This window comes from Protomyctophum parallelum (genome assembly GCF_964188405.1).
Source record: "Protomyctophum parallelum genome assembly, chromosome: 2".
NCBI classification, from domain to species: Eukaryota; Metazoa; Chordata; class Actinopteri; order Myctophiformes; family Myctophidae; genus Protomyctophum; species Protomyctophum parallelum.
In genome coordinates, this window is record NC_139699.1 from 6,108,883 (window position 1) to 6,131,482 (window position 22,600).

At 42.5% G+C, this 22,600-nt stretch overlaps 2 protein-coding genes across 2 annotated transcripts; one reads left to right on the forward strand and one right to left on the reverse strand.

Annotated features, from left to right (window-relative positions):
• Positions 1-35: 35 nt before the first annotated feature.
• On the reverse strand, positions 36-3,337 carry LOC310877323 (uncharacterized protein; the record flags this gene model as incomplete). The annotated part of the gene is made up of 12 exons (XM_083791143.1): positions 3,132-3,337; positions 2,666-2,777; positions 2,305-2,396; positions 2,119-2,220; positions 1,964-2,017; positions 1,820-1,873; positions 1,503-1,532; positions 1,315-1,350; positions 972-1,028; positions 446-550; positions 263-325; positions 36-46 (listed from the first exon to the last, which is right to left on the reverse strand). Exons 1-12 carry the CDS (start codon positions 3,187-3,189, stop codon positions 36-38), a joined length of 774 nt encoding a protein of 257 aa, XP_083647269.1. The 5' UTR covers positions 3,190-3,337.
• A 13,908-nt stretch (positions 3,338-17,245) lies between these two features.
• Positions 17,246-21,885, forward strand: LOC310877333 (extracellular calcium-sensing receptor-like; the record flags this gene model as incomplete). The annotated part of the gene is made up of 7 exons (XM_083791155.1): positions 17,246-17,296; positions 18,956-19,150; positions 19,517-19,723; positions 19,976-20,251; positions 20,415-20,648; positions 20,744-20,867; positions 20,972-21,885. The coding sequence occupies 7 exons, from the start codon at positions 17,246-17,248 to the stop codon at positions 21,883-21,885; spliced, it is 2,001 nt and encodes a 666-aa protein (XP_083647281.1).
• Between the last annotated feature and the right edge of the window lie 715 nt (positions 21,886-22,600).

Below are 22,600 nucleotides of genomic sequence, written 5' to 3' on the forward strand. Positions count from 1 at the left end.
TCTGCCTCACCTCCATAAGTATCTCTGCCAGCATTTTAGTGTTTTTCTGGGAAGAAAGGTCTTGGAAGAAAAACAATTTGACATTAAATTTCAAGGATAGATTGACCATTTTCAATCAAATGACACCAACTCGCTGATGTCTGCACCCCTCGCTTATAGTAACCATTAAATGCTTAACAAAGACAGTAAAGACAAAGGGACAAGTTTGTCAATTCAGATGTCATCAGAAAGGTTAAGACGTTGATCAGAAAATTATACTTGCCTTGCAACATCTGGCTGGGTTCCCCTCCATGCACTCTTCTCTGTGGTGTTTCTGGCGTTGAAGCTTTAAGAAACAGACAACATGGGATCAGACAAGGCATTGCACATAGGTCATTGTGTAATTCCGTGTGTGTGTGTGTGTGGGGGGGGGGGGGGGGGGGGATGGTAATATAGGTATCTTTACCCTGGTCAGGAGTCCTGAATCCAGATGATCTGGTGCCATTTGCACCCTGGTCAGGCGTCCTGAATCCAGCTGATCTGGTTCCATTTGCATAGCTGGGACTGAAGGCTAAAAGAAAGGACGCATCATTGAACATGATTTGTGGAATATTGCAAAAACAACATTTAACCCATTTAGACAGAGAGAGACTGAGGCAGATCTTTTTTTTTAACAACAGTTTTCGGATAAACCTGTGTTTCTATGTCAGTGGTTCTCAAATATTTTCATGTCAAGGACCCCCAGAATGATCTGTATTTGGCCACCGATCCCCATCTGAAAATATGCTGTTCCAGGGACCCCCCAGAAGCAAGGTTTGAGTTAAAAGCGTCTGCTCTAAAATATATTCAAAGATTTGCCCCACACTTTCACAATATTTCAAAAATAGCAGATCTACAAGCTCGTAGATCTGCTATTTTTCAAAAGCTAAAGTATAACAATGCTTAAAACACCAACAGGGGTTCCTGTCCTGAATGGGATGAGAAATACATACTGTTCCTTGCTTGCTCTGATGGCACAGTGTGGTAGGGGCTGGTATACATTGGCATTCCTGGAGAAATAAAACTAATATCAATCTTTTATTGTTATGAATGAGCACCATCAATTTCCAGTTTTAGAAGATGTGGGATGAACACAATTGACTACCAAGTGAATAGTTGAAGAATAGATCCCCACTATAGTACTACCCCCTTAACTCAAGTGTACAAATGGAACCAAATGGACCCTTACAAGTCCATTTGAACACTCAGTTACAGCCCTTTTATCGTCATTCAGGCGATAAAAGGTATTTTGTTTCTGGTAATACCGTCCGTGGCACAAATTGTTAGTCAACTCACCTTGATAATCTTGGGGATAGCCTTGGGGAGGGTGAACTAAAAAAATGAGAACAATCAAATTATTCAAGGGGATTTAACTTGGGAGTAAAGAAGTTGAAATATTTCAGTCTAATAAGTTACAGTTACTGTATGTCATGGTGCAATAGCACAGCAACTGTAAACAAAGTTATAACAGACAACGGACATACCATTTCTTGCTTGTCCATTATGGTGCCCTCCTGAAATGAATACAAATAAATCTAATTAGTCAAGGTAAAATAACTCTTATGAAGTCATATGACATCATGCCAACGCAAACAGCTCCTTGCAAAATAGTGAGTCACTGAATAAGCTACTGTATTATCAACTCAACATTTTAAATTGAATTAACATTTCAAGTCAATAAGGTCTTCTCCTGTAAGTAGTAGTATTAATCCCCCAATACCGCCTCCCATCTAGACGGACTTTAGACACAATAAGAGTGGCCGATCAGGGCATCACATATATGTAGCCCATTAGTACTTACCATCATTAAAGAGGTCTCTTGACTCTAGCTCTGCCAAGAAGCTTCCACAAAAGCCTAAAATGAAAACATAAAACATGAACTATGAAAGTTATAACTCACAAAGCACATATCCTGGTAGTAATGCGAAGTGGTTAGACTGGTTACCATTATCAGGCTGGTCAAATGTCTGCACGTCCTCCAAGCACCTTCCTTCAGAGGCTAAAAGGGAACACAAGACAGAAACTTTAACACATATCACATGACTGATATGTTTGCATGTATTGACAGAGGAACTACATGCTTGCATTGTAATAACATACCACTGATTTCACTAGGGGTTGGTACAGACTGGTTGGTTTTCCGCACTGGTATTGGTGCAGGTGGGTACTGGTTGGGTGTTGGTACATTGGAGTCGAGCAGCACTGGATTAACAAAGTAGAAAGAATTATACATGCAAATACTTAAATGGGTAGCCATTAGTGTCATAACTGACAGTGCCACTGTACCTGGAAAAAGAACAGCAGGTGGCTTGGCAAATCTTCTCTTAGCGCTGATGGTTTCTGGCTCCTCATCTGACTCCATGTACACAGTATTTGGCCTTAAAATTAAATAAACATTTATCAGTATAATTACAATAAATGAGCAAGCCTTGAGATGCACTGTTCTCGGGTCAGGAGCCGATAATTTTCTGTAAAATGAGACAGCTTGACGTACAAGCACACATAGACATGACACTAGTCCATCACAGGACACAGGACAGACATCCAATCCAACCCTCGAGGCATGCAGAGTTCCAAGCAGTGAGGAACGGATTAGTCCTCAAAAAACCCTGCAGCCTCCTAATCTCAGTGTGGGCACTGCATGTACCTTATTCGTCTTTTACGCCGTGCATCTGTTTCCTCCTCAGATTCTAAATCAGTGGTTGGACATCCAGTAGTTATATACTTGTCTTCATGTTGCTTGGCCTTTTCAAGTGAGTCTGTAAAACAAGTAGGAAATACAGTATGCCATTTAAAGAAGTGTGACTAATACTTAAACAATGCAATATAAACAGGATTTTGAAAATGGCAACCAGAATACCATCTGCCAAATGAGGCAACTACCAATACTTGGCGGTGGCTCAGGGGTAGAGTTGCCGGTTGGGAACCAGAAAGTGCAGTTTGATCTTTGGGTCCCCCTGAATTTGTGTCAGTGTCCTTGGATAAAACCGCTATATAAATACTCTACCCCCTCAGACCCACAATTATGGTTCTCCTACTGGACCAGAATGGAAAAATAAATAGATCTGATTGACAAGACATGTGGACATGACAATGATGCAGTGTCTACTTACCACAAGAAATTAAGAGCCGAACATTTTCATGCATGGTCCATCCGTTTTGAGGCATCATTTTTTCTTTGAGGGCCTTCGAAAAGTTGATGTTTTTTGGGGGCCAGAACAAGGTACTATCCTTTGGATTGAACCAACTGGAAGGAACTGTAGCAGTTCCTCCAGTAGTAGGGAATAGTACCACGGCCCACAGCACCACCTCCTTTTCCATTCTGTACAATAAATGACAGAATATAAATATTATGATATTGGGGTTGGTAAAGTTAGTTTTAGTTTATTTTTTACATACATGAATGCTACTGCATATGAGCTATTGGAATGGCTATGAGGCCATCTCCCTCAGCCTCTGGACACAGAACACATTTACGTTTAATACAGCTAAGTTTACCAACCCCAATATTGTCACACAACTCTCTGACCTTATATGTGCCTATGCATGAGGACTCACAGGGATAAGTGTAATACGATTCATGCTGTCTGAAGGTTCTGTATATTACATAGACCTCATTTTGTTCCTGGACTATATTCTGTACTACTGCAATAGTATCTCCCACCTGAATACAATTATCCCCTTGCTTTGTAGACAAGGTGAAACGACTATTGGAGACCTTTTTGTACTGTAGAGCAGCACTGAAATGCCGAGGAAGTGGACCATCAGTATGGATGTTCTGTAATACTGGTTCATCTGTTGCTAGTGGAAACTCAACCTGTGGCTTTTCTGATAATCTTTTGACTACCTGCTGTAGAGGTTGGTTTGGCTTGCGTAACAGATGCTTTATTTGGCCAAGATAATTCTCAAAAGGGAATCCAGAAACATTATCCAAGGGTCCAAATCGTTTGTATTCCTCTGCTAAATGTATAAGCTGGTGAACACTGAACACAATCTGATCTCTACCATAGAGTTTTCCAAAGTGTTCCACAAAAGAAATGGTCAACTTATGGGCAAATTCAACCATTTGGCCAGTAATTTCAGGTGACAAAAACAAATACATGGCCACTGAAAACAACATGAAATTGTCATACAACTCACAGGGAAGGCAATCCTTCAGAACTACAGGACCCCAGTATAACATAAAGGATCGGAACTCAGTAGCTTTCCAACGATCAAGCTCGTTCAAACCTCTTGGCTTGCGATTGAATTCAACAGGGGTGTGGGAATGCAACACCAACAGTTTGCTTGTCATACTGTTAACCACGTGTGAAGGAAGTCTAGTGGCTAGATTGCCCTTTAACCAGATATTCAACAGTTTTCTCATCAACCCAAGACAACAGAGGTGCATATAATCTATTGGAAATGAAGATACCATCTTTACAATCCCTGTTAAAGGACTGAGTGTCTGTTTTAAGTGATGTTGCTCATCAATCATATCACTAAAACTCAAGTCAGTCCTCAGCCTGACATTTGTTTCCGGATACGTCATTTTGTTCCTCCACACACCCTCTTGATCACACTTGTCGCATCCGGAATACCCATTATGTGACTTAATATTCTTAATGTAGGCTCTGGCGGGAGCGTCGCACACAAATGCGGAAACCTCTGCATTCAAATGCTTACCATTATGAATAATTCCATTAGCCAGTACATTTTTAAGGTCGCTAACAAATTGCTGCAGATACTCAACAACACACTTTGGCTTGGTCAAACCACAAAATATACCGACAATAAATGGAGACTTTGTGTAATCACATTTCAGCATTGCAAGTATAGGCCAGAATTGAAGTCTTGAACTCTTAAAGATGGGGAGACCATCCATGTTGAACTGTAAAGTAAGAGTTTTGAGGTTCACTGGTAATCTCAGACATTTCAATCGTGAAAGTATTCCACGCACCAATCCAAAATGATAGTACTCGCCACCTTGCATTTGAGTGGTTTCAACCTTGGATTGCGTTCTAAGCAGAGTTCTTCCGTCTTTAGGGAGCCTAGGGTGAAATATCTTTAAGATGGACAGCAGAGCAGACAAAGCAACCAGACTGATAGAGTAAGAGGATGCCCAATATCTTAGGCTCTTTATAAGCAGATCCTGACTAGGTTGATGCTCATCACTGTCAGAGTGGCGATGAATCAGATCATCTCCATCACTCAGATCATCTCCCTCACTTCCAGCTACACTATCATCTGTATGATGATTTTCCATTTGCTCATGATCTGATTCAACTTCATTATAGTCAGCTACACTGCTATCAATATGAGAATCTTCCATTTGTACATAATTAGTATCAACTACATCGTAGCAAGCTACATCTATAGGGTCATTTTCAGCTACACTGCCATCTATAAGGTTATTTTCAAAGTGTAAATGGGAATCTGGTGGTGCATCTACCGGTAGTTGGGAAATGTGTGAGATTTCCTCATATTCATGAAGGATCTCTCGCTCTATGTCCCTTACAGTTTTCACTACTCTACGTCTTTTGGCCCAATAAGAGGCCATCTCTCTGTTGGTAAAGTGAGGTGGTGCTGCTATTAATTTACTTGGCCTTGTGTATTGCTTGTAGTCCTCTTGTACCACGACCCTGAAAACAAATAGGGAAACAAAGAATAAAATATTGTGTGTGTGTGTGTGTGTGTGTGTGTGTGTGTGTGTGTGTGTGCACAATATATAAATGCACCATTTATAAACTTGACTTACACAGAGACGATCCAACCCCTAGTGTCCTGTGCCGATCCAACACCAGCGCCCGTAGTGTCCTGGCTGTGACTGCACACAGACAAATTACAATATATATAAATGCAGCATTAATAAGCTTTTTTTTGGAAAAAACCATGGTTTAAAAGTAGTTCTAAAAGAACACATCTACAAGCTCAGAGCCTCATTATAGCAACATCATACATAGTTATGAAACTTAAGTTGACTTGCAGAGAGATCTACAAGCTCACTATAGTAACATAGATTGTTATGAAACTTGACTTACAGAAACAATCTGAGTCTCATGTGACTATATCCGGTAAACCCCCCCCCCCCCCCCACACACACACACACACACACAGTCACACACACACACACTCATGCCGTTTCCGTATTAATCTGTAGCCGTTTTAGGCCGGAACAAATTAAACCCAGTCAGTCCTTATGGCTAGACTTTAGCATTAACCCCATGGAGGTACCGTAGCCCATATGTGCCCTCTCGCTACAGAATGAGCGTAGGGAGAGGGCACATATGGGGCTAGGAGGTACCGCAGCTTTGTTCACCATTATAAATGAAGAACTGCTTCACCGTGGTGCTGGTTACATCAATGCTTATGTAACAATTAAAAACGCTAATAATATATACGCGTATATGCACATAAACAAATTAAATAAGTTTTAATCGCGAGAGTCGTTAGCAAAATGGCGGCGATAACATGAATAACCAGCATGCTAGCTACTATTGGATACACAGTGCACAGTAGCCCTACAAGCAACAGACTCCGGACTAACTTTCCACGGCACGGGGTCCGGGGATAATTACAAAAAGTTAACATGTATTTAAACGATAACAGCCATATGATGGCATCTGAACGGCATAAAACAATAGTAGCATGGCTCACCAATTAGACATAATTAGCCAGCATAAAACCTCGGACTTTACGGCATGATAGATAATATACAAACGTAAACAGTGGTAAAACAAGTAAGTGGTGGTATCTGAATGGGATAATAAATGATATTCCGTAACGACTTACCAGTTTGTTTCTTGTTTATTTCACACGCTGTTTAGCCCACGTTTCCAAAAGTTCCTGCTACTGCAAAACAGACCCTTATACTCTAAGCTACAAACGGCCGCCCGCCAGCCAACTTTGAACTGACTCAAGTCCCGTGAGATCTCGCATGGTCTCGTTAACACCCCCCATCCGATGACAACCTGCCGGATGGTCACGTGATTCAGTTTTCCTCCAGTGAATGTATATATTATTATGTATTATTTTATGTAAATAATATCTATTTATTTATTCATTCATGTATTATTTTGTGCCGACCAAAATGACAAGAGCACCGTATTGAATTATTAAATATTTAAATGTTTGATAATGTAGGGCGCGTTCGGAAATGCGCCCTGAACGCACTGGTGTGCTCTCTTGTCGTTCGTTTATTCAGTGCACTCAGTGCGTTGTCGTTCGAAAATCCAGTGCGCTGCGCACCGGGTGTGCCGAGTGCACGCACTGAGCAACCCTACCCTGAGGGTAGGGTTGCTCAGTGTGAATGGTGTGTTGAACTGGTCGTTCGTAAATAAGGCACACTGAACGCACTCTGTGACGTCACCGCCCACCACACTCAACAAACTGACCACATTCCCGGTGCGCATAGCCGAACGCGCCCGTAATGTGGGCCATGCAATGTGGAAACCTATAGGAGTCACGTGACTTCTCCTCTTCAATAAAAATGAATAAAAATGAAATGATCCAAGCTGATATCGCTTCTGTCGTGCATTTTATACATGTATGGTATTGTATTTTAATAAACATAATTATTATTGACTTTTTGTAATGCATGTTGAGATGCATTTTGAGCAAATATTGAGAACCACTGATACAGAAACATGAGGTTTTTCGTTTTCAATAAAAAAAAATAGCAGACCTACAAGCTTGTAATGCCGCACTACGAGCTTGTAGGTCTCCTCTCCTCTCCTCTCCTCTCCTCTCCTCTCCTCTCCTCTCCTCTCCTCTCCTCTCCCCTCCCCTCCCCTCCCCTCCCCTCCCCTCTCCTCTCCTCTCCTCTCCTCTCCTCTCCCCTCCTCTCCTCTCCCCTCCTCTCCTCTCCTCCAGAAACTGTGAAGACACAAAACAGACCTTTAAAACATTTTTTTAATGTTATTCTTTCGTACACAAGACGTATTCTTCATATTTAGAGCATGCCGAATCCAATGGCGCCGGTCTGGACTTTCCACGACGTTTGCAAAGGTCAAAGTTCAGCCAAAAGACTGCAATGGTGACCTTTGGGGCCTAAAAAAAATGAGCCTAGGGTTAGATTTGAGGTTCCAAAGGTCGCATAAAAACACCGAGACTATCACAACGATCGCCTCGTCTCCGCGATCGCAGACGTATAAGGCTCATCACGAACAGACTTACGATCATCGACGTCGGCGTGTGCGAACATAAAACCTTTTCTTCACTAGAACGCCACAACGGTAAGGCCTTCGGGTCTGATTTTCGGATATGTTATAGAGCTCCCAGAGACTTGGGCGACCTTTCTAGGAGGCGGGGTCTTGTTTCACTTTTTCAGTCAGGATGCTGTTAAAGTCTATGGGTATATGAGCTGTCTGATGGACACAGCCAAAGTGAATGACGTTTTGTACGACTGTCGGAGGTGTACATCGAAGACACCAAACTGTTCGTCTGGGCAAGCTCTCCGACATATCCGAACGTCGGACCGTAATGTTTTATCGTTGGCGCGTTGTCGTGCGTCAAAGTCGGCAAATTGTAGGCCTTCGTTCAGGGCTACCGCCGCGACCGTATGTCCGTTTGGCCCGAAACTTATACGGCTGCGATCGGGGCCGCGACCCGGTCCCTGTGGTGGTCTCGGGTAGTCCCGCAACTAACCCAAACCCTAACCCTAACCCTAACCCTAACCCTATAACCCTAACCCTGTAATTGAAACCATAGGATTGAAACAATGTCAATTCATTGTAAGGCATTTCAACATTGAAAAATCACCATCTATAATACATTGATTCAATTGAATCAATCAAACGTTGAAATGATAACTGTAATTAGACATTGAATCAACATAGGTTTTTCAACCTAGGTTCTCCCCCCATCCCCCCCCCATCACAATTGAAACCATAGGATTGAAACAATGTCAATTAATTGTAGGGCATTTCAACATTGAAAAATCAGCATCTATAATACATTGATTCAACAACAGCTTTTCAAACGTTGAAATGGTTAACTGTAATTAGACATTGAATCAACATAGGTATTTCAACCTCAACCAAAAATAACCAATCTGACCAAAAGTCAACGTTGAATTAACATCTTTTGCTATCTGGGGTGCCATCCCCTGTGCCAACTTATGCCAATACATAATCTTTCACACCGCCCAGAAGCAGAGGCAAGGGCGTAACATACATTAGCAATGCCTTCATATCAAAACTATAGAAGAAGTGCCCCTCGGAGAACCAGGATAATAATAGTGTTTGTGATGTTTGGATAAAATGTGTATGTTTTTTTGTTTGTTTTTGTGCAACAATGTGTCTTCTGGTGGTTGTATACCAGGGCAATAAAAAAGTAATATATAACATCGTCACCTTATTAAACTAATTGCCTAAGTCATTTTTTGCCAATTCTTTTTTTTGGCCTAAATCACCACCTGGTGATGCTGGCCACCTCTGGTAAAATTGCCCGAGCCCTAATGTAAAAGGCCTTCCTGTTACACCGTATTAAAACAATGGCCTATGTCAAGAGGGAGACTTAGGCCATATTATTTTGCCTAAGTCATAATAAAATGTGACTTAGGCCATTTTAACACACCTTTCAAAATGGGAGTGAATGGGACTGAATGGGAGGTACTGTTACTATGGGACTGATAGAATGGGAGTGAATGGGACTGAATGGGAGTGAAAGGGAGGTACTGTTACTATGGGACTGATACTATGGGAGTGAATGGGACTGAATGGGAGGTACTGTTACTATGGGACTGATAGTATGGGAGTGAATGAGACTGAATGGGAGTGAAAGGGAGGTACTGTTACTATGGGTAACAGTACCCGGCCAGGAGACAACCCACAGAGCCTAGTCCCTCCATGTGCCAGAAGTGTACCTCCCAGCCTTGGCAGAGTAGTTCTGGAGTAGTTCCAACAGATTGTGTGCCCCTGGTTTTTCCCTAGTGGGACTGATTGAGGGTAGCTACTGGGACGTAAGTCGGGACTTGATCACTCCCGGCTGGGTCGCCTAAGTGATGGGTATGATGTTGAGAGACCCGAAACACCGTTGACCTCAGGATACATCACTGAGGATACGTCCCAGGTGCATCCATGCAATGTTTTTTAGTTATAGTTCTTCTATTTATATAGTGACTCATAGGAATAGACTATGTGACAACCAGGTATAGTCTGGTGACACCGGAGAGACGGGTGACAGCCGGAATGTAGACGGCACCCGGGTGAGCAGTATGGGTTAGTGCCCCAGCCTGTGTCCTCTGTGAGGATGAAGTCCAACAACCCTCGGTGAGGCCTTTGGGAGGGCCATGCAAGCAGCAAGCGGAACCGCAGCACCATGACCCCCAGGAACCATTGCCCACCACTCCTGAATGAACTGTCTGGTGCTGGGACTCTGTTGCAATGCACAGGTCCTCGCTCTACTCCTGGTGAGAGCAGGAGTGGACCTGGTGAGACGTAGGAGGGGCCCGGCCAGGAGACAACCCACAGAGCCTAGTCCCTCCATGTGCCAGAAGTGTACCTCCCAGCCTTGGCAGAGTAGTTCTGGAATAGTTCCAACGGATTGTGTGCCCCTGGTTTTTCCCTAGTGGGACTGATTGAGGGTAGCTACTGGGACGTAAGTCGGGACTTGATCAACCCCGGCTGGGTCGCCTGAGTGAGGGGTATGATGTTGACCTCAGGATACATCACTGAGGATACGTCCCAGGTGCATCCATGCAACGTTTTTTAGTTATGGGACTGATACTATGGGAGTGCATGGGACTGAATGGGAGGTACTGTATGGGACTGATACTATGGGAGTGAATGGGACTGAATGGGACTGAATGGGAGTGAAAGGGACAATTTACAATTTACAATTTACAATTTAGGCATTTAGCAGACGCTCTTAATCCAGAGCGACTTACATTTAAGCAAGAACAAAAGCATGGGAATACATCACATAAAAGCATTTATCATGAAACATGCGTAAGCTAAGAAGGTAACAGTGGAATATCTATATGATGAAACTATACATACACTATACATAATAAACTATACATATTCACTACTATGCTATACATATGTACTATGGCGTGCTATGACTATATACAATACAATTATAGTGCTGTCTACATAACATGCTATAAGTCTGTGTCAAATGCTATCTAAGCCAACAGAAATGCTATCTAAGGGGTTAGGGTAAGTGCTATGGGCCATGATGGAGTCTGAAAAGGTGGGTTTTCAGGCTACGGCGGAAGATTGGGAGTGATGCTGCAGTTCTGACTGCAATGGGAAGTGCATTCCACAGTTTTGGAGCCAGAAGGGAGGTACTGTTACTATGGGACTGATACTATGGGAGTGCATGGGAGTGAATGGGAGTGAATGGGAAGTATTGTTACTATGAGACTGATACTATGGGAGTGAATGGGAGTGAATGGGAGGGAATGTGACTGAATGGGAGGTACTGTTACTATGGGACTGACACGATGGGAGTGAATGGGACTGAATGGGAGTGAATGGGGTGTACTGTTACTATGTGACTGAATGGGAGTGAATAAAAGTGAATGGGAGTGAATGGTGAATGGGACTGAATGGGAGTGACTGGGAGTGAATGGGAGGTGCTGTTACTATGGGCCTGTCACTCCCATTCAGTCCCATTCAGTCCCATAGTATCAGTCCCATAGTAACAGTACCTCCCATTCACTCCCATTCAGTCCCAATCACTCCCATTCAGTCCCATAGTAACAGACAGTACCTCCCATTCACTCCCATTCACTCCCATTCAGTCCCATTGAGTACCATTCAGTCCCATTCACTCCCATTCACTCCCATTCAGTCCCATAGTAACAGTACCTCCCATTCAGTCCCATTCACTCCCATTCACTCCAAATTCACTCCCATTCACTCCCCTTCAGTGTCAAATGTCTTTGTTCTCTGATATTATTTTAAACACTATGTGGCTGACCCTAAACCATGGTCTATTAAAAATAATTGGAATAAAACATTTTGCCTAAGTCACTTACTGCAGAAGTAATTTGGCCTAAATAACGTTTATAATTGCCTAAGTTAAAATGGCATGTTCAGATATTGGCCTAAGTCATTTTATCCTTACATGTTACATGATTGACAAACACCTTTATTTGTATGTCAATAGTCATATTTTTCATATTTTTTGGAATTTAAATAATTAAGAAATATAATATAATTCTACATTTGGCACAGTTTGTTGTGTTTCCTGAAAACCTTGAAAAAATGACCTAGGCAATTAGTTTAATAAGGTGACGACATGTAACAGTGTATTCATAATGTGTAGTAGTGCACATACAAAGTTGTACACAGATCGGTGTAGTTATAGTGTAAACATTTAAGCATTTCGTACCTGCCTGGTGGTAATGTGTGTGCATAATTTAACGACAATCACACGCTGTGTGAATGATTTGAGGCATTTTGTTAAAAATAGACCAATCCTGCAAAGTTTGGAAGGCAATCTTAAGCCCAACCCACACCGTCTGTGAAGCGGGTGTGCAGCGACGCGGCACAGTATTGCACAGTCATAGCCGCACAGCAACACCCACAGGACGCGGCGTGCTACCGCGTGGCCGGCCAGCCACACCCACAGATTCCCGGATGGAGGCCGTGCGGCAACGCCTGGAAAATAGAACAGCGGCATATCGGAGCGTCAGGCAAGGCGTGAACACGCGCCAGTACGCGTCTGACGCCGCCGGTGTGGGGTAGGTTAATTGAATATAACGGAGGCGGCTGTTTTGACGCGCGGCGTTCACAGACGGTGTGTGTTTGGCTTTAAGCAATCGGGATGGAATAAATATGGGAAAGCGGACAGTTGCGTGTTGATCTCATTACTATGGAAATAGTGTATATACCGATGTGTGTAATTTATGGATAAAATATGTAGGCCTACGAGTAATGTACAGAAATGTCAACTAAATCGGCCTCATGGTGGCGCTATACCCGGCAGATGTGACATTTCTTCCTCGGCCTAGTGGGAATGTGTGTGCATGATTTCACAGAAATCGCATGCTGTGTTAAAGGACCACTTTTCAACACATCTTCATATAATAGGTCCTCACTAAAAATCATGATAAAATGGCACAATTTTTTGTGTCTCATAGGAGGGCTGCGGGCAGTTCAGAAACCCGTCCACCAGTGACATCATCAATTTTTTTAAACAATATTTTATTTGTATTATCGTGAGAACGATGACTTCCATTTTCGCATTGCAACTTTTCAGGACTAGAAAGCCTGCAGTTTCTATTAGCTTGGATTCCCCATCGATGATGTCACTGGTGGACGGGTTTATGAACTGCCCACAGCCCTCCTATAAGAGACACAAAAATGTGTGCCATTTTATCATGATTTTTAGTGAGGACCTATTATATGAAGATGTGTTGAAAAGAGGTGAAGTGGTCCTTTAACACAGCGTGCGATTTCTGTGAAATTATGCACACACATTCCCACTAGGCCGAGTAAAAAGAAATGGTGGTGTTTTATCATGAACATTAGTGAGGAGGACCAATTATATGAAGAGATGTTGAAAAGTGCTTAAGTGGTCCTTTAATGATCTGAGGCATTTTGTTGGAAATGGACAAATCCTGCAAACTTTGGAAGGCAATCTTAGCGATTGGGGATGGACGTATGGATGAAATCTGTACGACTAATATAAAGAAATGTGTTTTGCTGAAATTGGCCTCATGGTGGCGCTTCCAAGGAAGGGACTGCACACTCAGGGAACAAAGACGGACAACTTCATCATCAACTTATTTATTAGCACGGCGCGTTTTGCCGTGAGCTTCGTCAGGTGCTGAAGCTCACGACCTCTGACCTCTTTATATTTCCCACCATTTTGAATTACCGGTACATGAAAATGGGCGCTAAAGCAATCGAAATATAAAACTTTGAACTGGCATAATATGGAATATTTTACATTTATCTTTTAATATGAATCAACAATACATTATTTTGGCATATTTTCATATAAACATTACATCATTCTACTCTACATGATGTCACATCATTATAGGGAAAATGGGCATAATGTAGGGGAAATGGGCATAATGTGACATGTTGACAATATCGTCAAATAAACAAAGAGTAGATTTAACGAGGCATTGGCCCATGTAATATTTAATTGGTGTTATTGTATGGCTTTAACCTGTTTCAAGGCTATCAAATGGCCTCCAAGGCCTGGATTAATTAATCAAAAATAACAGCACTGCTTGTGTGGAGCTACCTGGCAGATGACATAACCCTATAAGGGACTGTCATGTGGGACACAACTGGTGTGTTGAAGATGCCTTTAGGCTTCATTCTTGTTTTCCTTCCCACCTTAGAGAAATAAGCAAGCCAAGTCTATGAAAACAATCCCAAACGAAGCAACTCCGTCACCGCTAAACCCCTTATCCCTAAACTTCTTTGCCTTTTTTTCTTTTCTTTTTTACTATTTTGCAATTTTGTTTTTAGCTAATCTACATTGACACGTTGTGAGCTTGTAGACTGGCCATTTTAACTATTCAGAAATATTTTGCAAAATAGTAAAAAAGGCGTTTAGGGATAAGGGGTTTAGCGGTGACGAGAATGGAACCCTATAGGCTTTTAATTGAGTTCCGTTTATAATTGGGCTTATACAATATGTTCATATAAGAGAAATAAAACTGGTTTGGTTTGATTTTGCAATGCTCTAATGCTTATATATTTTGTTTACATTGAAATCCTAGTTTTGGAGGTCTAATGTCTTAACCCATTCTGACCGGGCACCCATTTTGGTGTCAGCATCATGTTATGCTTTAGCTATTTAAAAATAGCTGATCTACAAGCTCATATCGAGCTTGTAGGTCTGCTATTTTTGAACAATCGAAGAGCGACTGACATTTCTAGAATCTGATCTCAGGTCAGAATGGGTTCATCAGACCAGTGTGTGTCCCAGTGGAAACCTCGTATGAATCTGATCTCATGTCAGAATGGGTTAATCCAATTGTATGACCTACAGCTTTCATGACCGGATAGGTCGTTATACTTTGGTTGCTCAAGCAACCGCTTACGGCCGTGATTTTCACCAGATTTTGACCCAGGGATCACCATCCTGACTAAGAGCAACGTGGGGACCACCACTATAGGCCTGTTCCGGACCAGAGCTACACCTGCTTTCTCTGCACCATTTAAGGCCGTTTCCAAATGTTAAAATGTAAAAGACCAATATTATTATGAAGAAAACAAGATGTGAAGACCGCTAAAACAAATGGAATAAAGTTTACCTTCAGAAAAAGCTTTGTTTGGGAGGTTCATGCAACATTCCATTGTTATTTTGATCAACTTTTGCCTGTTATATCTCCTACCAGGTAGGACAGATAACAATCAAAATAACAATTATTCTACATTCTCTAATTGTTTAGACTTCTTGTAAATTAAGTAACAATAATGTAACTCTTGATAGCGTAAAATTAAACCAAATGCCCTCTTCTGATTGGCCGGGCCCAAAAACCTGCCCTCTGCTGATTGGCTGGGACCAAAAACCTTCCTTTTTCTGATTGGCCGGGCCCAAAAACCTGCCTTCTGCTGATTGGCTGGGCCCAAAAACCTGCCCTCTTCTGATTGGCCGTGCCCTAAACCTGCCCTCTTCTGATAGTCCATGCCCTGAACCTGGCCTCTTCTGAATGGCCGGGCCCAAAAACATGGCCTCTTCTGATTGGCTGGGCCCTGAACCTGCCCTCTTCTTATTGGCCGGGCCCTAGCCTGAGCTAACGTGTTAGGTTTCTGGTCTAGAGGGGCGGGTCGCGGCTGAGATTTGCGCACGCCCTGATTGGATCTCATCGATCTGTCCGTCACCCCCCCGGCCCCTCCTCTCCCCCCTAATGCAGTGCTACGTCACATCATTTGGAGCGACGCCCACCCGGAAGGGTTGACTCCCACTTTTAGACCAGAGCGGCCAATGCGTTCCTCCAGGCTTTACATTTTTGCACCAACAAAAATGAAAGCCTGGTACCGAGGCTAGCCGGGCCCTAAACCTGCCCTCTTCTGATTGGCAGGGCCCAAAAACCTGCCCTCTTCTGACTGGCCGGGTCCAAAAACCTGCCCTCTTCTGATTGGCCGAGCCCAAAAACCTGCCCTCTTCTAATGGGCCGGGCTCAAAACATTTAATGTGAGCTACTTTTATAATTGTCTTATTGGTTACTTTTACTTAAGTAACTTTCAAGTAGAATAACTTTACTTAAGTAAAATATTTTAGTCCTGCCTCTACTTCTGTCTCTGCTCAGAAGGGTGGTGTGAAAGATTACATAGGATAGGGTAGGGGTGTCCAAACCTTTTTCAAAGGGGGCCGTATTATATTAGAAAATATTAAAACACCCAAGGGCCAACTACATAATGTACCTTCAGATTGAAATGATTCTATTTAACTAATAACTATAATCATATCCTCAATATTTAATATCAATGGCCTTTTGTCAAGTGTGTGTGTGAATAAAAAGTGTATCTCAGCCTTTCTCCATGCAGCCTTACAGTATGTCACATTACCAAATGTAACCAAGCAAGCAAGGTAAAAAGAAAAAAAAGAGAAATACAAGGAACAAAGGAACACTGACAAATTATACTCTAAATGCCCATGTTAAAAACTTGAACGTAAAAATGTCCCATACTGTTGGGCTGTTCATAATACAATTCAGGTATGAAGCTGCGGGCCGGATAAAATTCGCCCCAGGGCCGCATTTGGCCCGCGGGCCGTACTTTGGACACAGCTGGACGTAGTGCAAAGTGGCACAGAGGATGGCACAGCACGGTGTATAAAACGTAACAACTGGACAATGGATTCAGGGAAGGGGGGAGAGTGTTAGACTATACAGAAGGAGGAGGATGGTTTCTCTAGACATACACCTGCTTTCATACTTCCACTTGCCCATGATATTGTTCTCTTCTTTATGTCCTTTGTCTTCAACATCGTCCTCTTCTTGTGATTTACAGGCATCGTTTAATCTCAACAGAATGTACAAGCCTGGGGACTTGGTTCTGGGTGCTGTGTTCGATGTCCACCTCTCTACTGTCTTCCCTGATCTGTCTTTCACCTCAGAGCAACAAGACCCCATTTGCTATGAGTGAGTATATCAGACATACATTAACGAGCAAGAGAACAGGGACAATTATTCTTTTGATGTAAAGAGGATTAGTTGGTGTTGTATATATATATCTACAAAGATAAATACCGGTATGCAAGTTTATGGGGACATTTTGTGTGTTAGTTTAGCTTCTACATTGACGAGTTCAGATGGGCCCAGATCATGGCTTTTGCCGTCACGGAGATCAACAGCAACCCCAGCCTGCTGCCCAATGTGACTCTGGGATATATTCTTTATGATACCTGTTTCACGCTTGGAGTTTCATTCCGTGCAGCATTGTCGTTGATCAGTGGGAGAGAGAAGAGGATTCAACTGGATGAGAGCTGTGCTGGCTCTCCCCCAGTGCTGGGAATTGTGGGTGATCCTTCCTCATCGATGTCTATTGCCATATCTAGTGTGTTAGGTTTGTACAGAGTGCCCCTGGTAAGTATCTTACTCAAATCCCCCTTTTACCGTCATCATTCGTCAAATATGAAATTGTTGTCAGGCAAGGTATTTTACCTTTTAGTTATGTATTGTTGTGTGTGTGTTTTTTTTTAACGCCCCTACTTGATCATATCACACAAAGTATGAGCTGTCCACCAACCAAACCTCCATCTAGCCTATGTGTGTTCAAATGGAACAAATGGCTGATATTTGGTTTGCATTTGCATGTGACAGTCTCTGTGAGCTCTCGACCTTTGTTAGATGTAACAAATCATGAATGCAGTGTGCAATTTCCTATCCTCTCGCATGGTTTGCTTGCAGGGGTGTCAACACAAGAAAAATAAAAGAAAGTTGTATATTACTCACCAGATGTTTGGTGTCTTTTTCAGATAAGTTCACATGCCATGTGCTCCTGCCTGAGTGACCGGAATGAGTTCCCTTCCTTCTTCAGAACAATCATAAGTAATACCATCCAGGTGAATCAATACCCTTCCTTCTTTAGAATCGTAATACCATTTAGGTGAACCAGGTGAAGTAGTGCATGTTCCACACACACTGGCAATTCCCTCCCTCTATAGTGAGTGTAATTGGTGTGGTATCGCGTCTGATTTGCTTGTGTGTATTACTTCTGCTGGTCTCTGTTGATGGCATCAAAATGTAACCATAGTAATCATTATCATTAGATAATCATTAGACATTTTCATTGTGGGAATATGTGTAAGAGATGATTTAGACAGACAGACAGACAGACAGACAGACAGACAGACAGACAGACAGACAGACAGACAGACAGACAGACAGACAGACAGACAGACAGACAGACAGACAACAAAGCTTTGTGTGTTTTGGATTGTCTTTCTTGTAACCACTTCAACCCTAATCCTTGTTCTGAGGGGAACATTGCAGAAAATAGTCGGCCTACAAGCACACAACGCCTCACAGCGTGAGCCAGAGGTTTACTGTAGAGGGAAAAAAAGAGAAGATCAGGTAGGCTAACACAGCCAATGGTGGGCAGGTATACTAAGTATCGAGGGTTTCACCTTGCAAATAGGCTAAGAGACCTTTTGGTTTTACCGTTTGTGGCAAAAGCTTGTAAATATCTAAGAACCACACAGAAGAAAACCCTTTGCCTGTACTTTTTGTGATAAAAGTGCTCAAGCCTCCTTTCTTGTTCCTGCCTTGATCTCCTTACACACACGCACGCACGCACGCATGCACGTAGGTAGGTAGGTACTAGGTACGCAGGCAGGCAGGCGGGCGTGCGTACGTACATATGTACACGTACAGTATTTAAACATAACGTGGCCTACTTTGTGCAAGGCGCAAGTTGGCATCTCGACCGAGTGCATTTCTATAGTTTTTGCAAAGCTGTGATGTGACAATACATTTAATTCTGATTCTGATCTAGTTTAAGCACTTATCCCTCCATTGTGTATATCCAATCAGGTGCGAGCTATGCTCCAGATCATGAGGCGGTTTGGGTGGACCTGGGTAGGACTGTTGTTTATGGATGATGCCTATGGCCGCGACGCCGCCCAGATCTTCCAGTCTGAGCTGGCCCTGTCTGGTTGGGGTTGCCTGGCCTATGTGGAGGTTCTGCCCTGGAACAATGACCCAGCTGAACTGCAGAGGATCGTCTCTGTGATGAAGGCATCCACAGCTCGTGTTGTCGTTTGTATTGAATATGGGATCCGTCTGATTAGACTCATGGAGGAGGTTAGGTTTGATTTAATCGCAAGCATTTTCTTTGTTACTTTTCGTTTTTACACTGCAATTTAATTGTGATTTCAGCAAATTAGATTATCGATAATTGTGTATTTTAGCCTGGCTTGGCCCAAAAAATATCACCACCAATAGTGTTATTTTTTTCTTCTTTTTTGTGATTGCATTTGCCTTGATTAATTTACAGAATATCGTATTATTATTATTAGTAGTAGTGGTAGTGGTAGTGGTAGTGGTAGTAGTAGTATTATAATTATTATGGTTGTTGTTGATCACAATCAACAGGTGATAAGGCAAAAGGTGACAGGTCGGCAGTGGATAGCTGATGTGAGCTTCATAGAACAGCCAAAGCTCCAGACTCCTCGCTACTTGCCCTACCTGAGAGGCACGTTGGGTATCGCAGTCCGTCGTGGAGAGATACCGGGTCTCAGGGACTTTTTGTTGAAAATACATCCTGACAATGACCTTGACAATGGGAATGAAAACAGCATAGTGAGTATCTTATTCAATTTCAACGTTCAATGTGATTGTATTGTTACGTAGCCAGTATCGGCAGCTTTCCTGATACTTGTATCGGTCTAACTGTAGACACATGTTTCCATTTGGCATATTCTGAAACAATCCAATGTTCGGTGTCTACGATCTATCTATATTTAATCTCAATTTCAATCTGATGTCTGTTTTCAAATATAAGGAAGGAGTTACATTAATATTTCAATTTGGTGTTTCATTTTGTTTCTTAAGGTGAGGCTGTTTTGGGAGAACACATTTCAGTGTAAATTTGCACCCCTTCCGTCAGAGTGGGAGAATGCTGGTGGAAGAGTGTGTACTGGACAAGAGGACCTAGCGACGGCAGAAACTACCTTGTTGAATTTGTCTAACCTCCGGGCCGAGTACAATGTGTACAAGGCTGTGTATGTTGTGGCCCATGCCCTCCATGACATGTTGCAGTGTGTGCCAGGAAGAGGGCCTTTCACTGGGCACAGATGTGCCACTTTGCAGACAATACAGCCATGGCAGGTGTGATATTAACAGTTTACAACAGTTTCTAGTTGGATTTCATTTTGAATAATAATAAAAAATATATATATCATTGGTACAAATCATGACAAATTTGACTACTAGGATGAAAATGACAAAATGTTTTTATTCTCTCCATAATTTTGTTCACCACGATTTCTAGCTTGTGCATTACCTGGAAAAGGTCAACTTCACCACCACATTTGGTGATCAAGTATCATTTGATGACAATAGTGATGCCTTACCAATATGTGATATCATGAACTGGGAGTGGTTCCCTGATGGAAGTCCAGTAGTGAAGGTTCAGAATGTAGGTATTTTCAAGAAGTCAGCCTCCGCAGGTGAAGAACTCATCCTTGATGAAGACAAAATCTTCTGGAACTTTGAAACCAAAAAGGTCTCTTTGGCTTTCAAACAAAATGAATGTTGAGCTCATGGTGTGAAGGGAATTTAGTTTGGACTTAAACTGATCATTGCTACTTTCCTCTGTAGCCACTTTGGTCGGTGTGCAGCGAGAGCTGTTCCCCTGGAACCCGTCTGGCCAGAATGAAAGGTCAACCTGTCTGCTGCTTTGACTGCATTGCTTGTTCTGAGGGAGAAATCAGCAATGAGACTGGTAGGTTTACATTACTATAGCCTACTGTATGTAGCCTATAGTAGGTTTTATTTAGGCTGATGCTGTAGGCTACTTGTCTGTCTCTTTAATCTTCTTTTTGTTAGATTCTACGGAGTGCACCAGTTGTCCGGAGGACTTCTGGTCCAATCCGCAGCACGACCACTGTGTCCCTAAGAGTGTGGAGTTCCTCTCCTACCATGAAGGTATTGGTATCTCCTTGACAACCATCTCATTGCTAGGCGCACTTATCTGTGCCATTGTCCTGGGAATCTTCATCTATTATCGAGACACGCCCATGGTACGAGCCAACAACGCAGAACTGAGTTTCCAACTTTTGCTGTCACTCAAACTATGTTTTTTGTGCTCACTTCTATTCATTGGCCGTCCCAGGCTCTGGACTTGTCAGCTGAGACATGCAATATTTGGGATCAGCTTTGTGCTGTGTGTCTCGTGTATCCTGGTAAAGACTATGGTGGTGTTGGCTGTGTTCAAGGCCTCCAAGCCTGGGGGTGTGAACATTATGAAGTTTTTCGGTTCTATGCAGCAGCGAGGAACAGTTCTGGCTCTTACTTCAATCCAGGCAATAATCTGCACAGCCTGGCTTGTGTCTGCCTCTCCAACTCCTCATAAAAACACACAATACCAGAGTGATACGATAGTCTATGAATGTGAAGTGGGGTCAACAATTGGTTTTGCAGTGTTACTAGGTTATATTGGTTTACTGGCACTCCTCAGCTTTGTCCTAGCATTCATGGCAAGGAATCTTCCAGACAACTTCAATGAAGCCAAGTTCATCACTTTCAGCATGTTGATCTTCTGTGCCGTGTGGATAGCCTTCATCCCGGCATATATCAGTTCTCCAGGCAAATATGCAGATGTAGTGGAGGTATTTGCTATTTTAGCATCTAGTTTTGGTCTTTTGGTGGCGCTGTTTGGACCAAAGTGTTACATAATGCTTTTGAAACCTGAGAGAAACACTAAGAAGTCCATCATGGGTCGCGGAGCCAACAAGACATAGAAGCAGAAATTGGATACATTTTCCTGTGAACAATACGTTACTACTACTTACTACTACTTATCGTACTACTACGATACTACGGTATATGTGATTGTTGATCATCTTGTTAGCAATATATTCAGTTTTTAACAGATTAAACTAACTCATGAAAAAACTTGGTGAAATTGATTAGCCTACTTTCCTTTAAGATTATCACATTACCACAGGTATACATTCCAGGCACACTCCTTTTTAATGTAGGTTATAGTGGAGGTCATTGTAAGCAATCTACAATGTAATGTAGATCTTGGTTCCCAAACTTTTTCATGTCAAGGACCCCCAAATTGATACTAATTAGCCCGCTCACCCCCATTTGAAGGGACCCCCATAAGAGAAGATTTTTTACGGCTCTAGCAGTGATTCTCAATCCATTTAATTTCAAGCAACCCCAGAATCACATGCATTAGTCTACAGACCCCCATTTAATGGCATTTTTTATCTCTGGGACCCCCAATTAATTATTGTAAAAATAAATTTCAATTTAACTCTGAGAGTGTACAAATGGAACCAAATGGAATGGACCCGTTGGTTCCATTTGTACACTCAGAGTTACAGACCCATAAGGGTCCATTTGGTTCTAAACTATCATTTAGCTGGGGACCCCCTGGAACTCCCTCAAGGACCCCTGGGGGTCCCCATACCCCACTTTGGGAACCACTGATGTAGATGAGTGAAG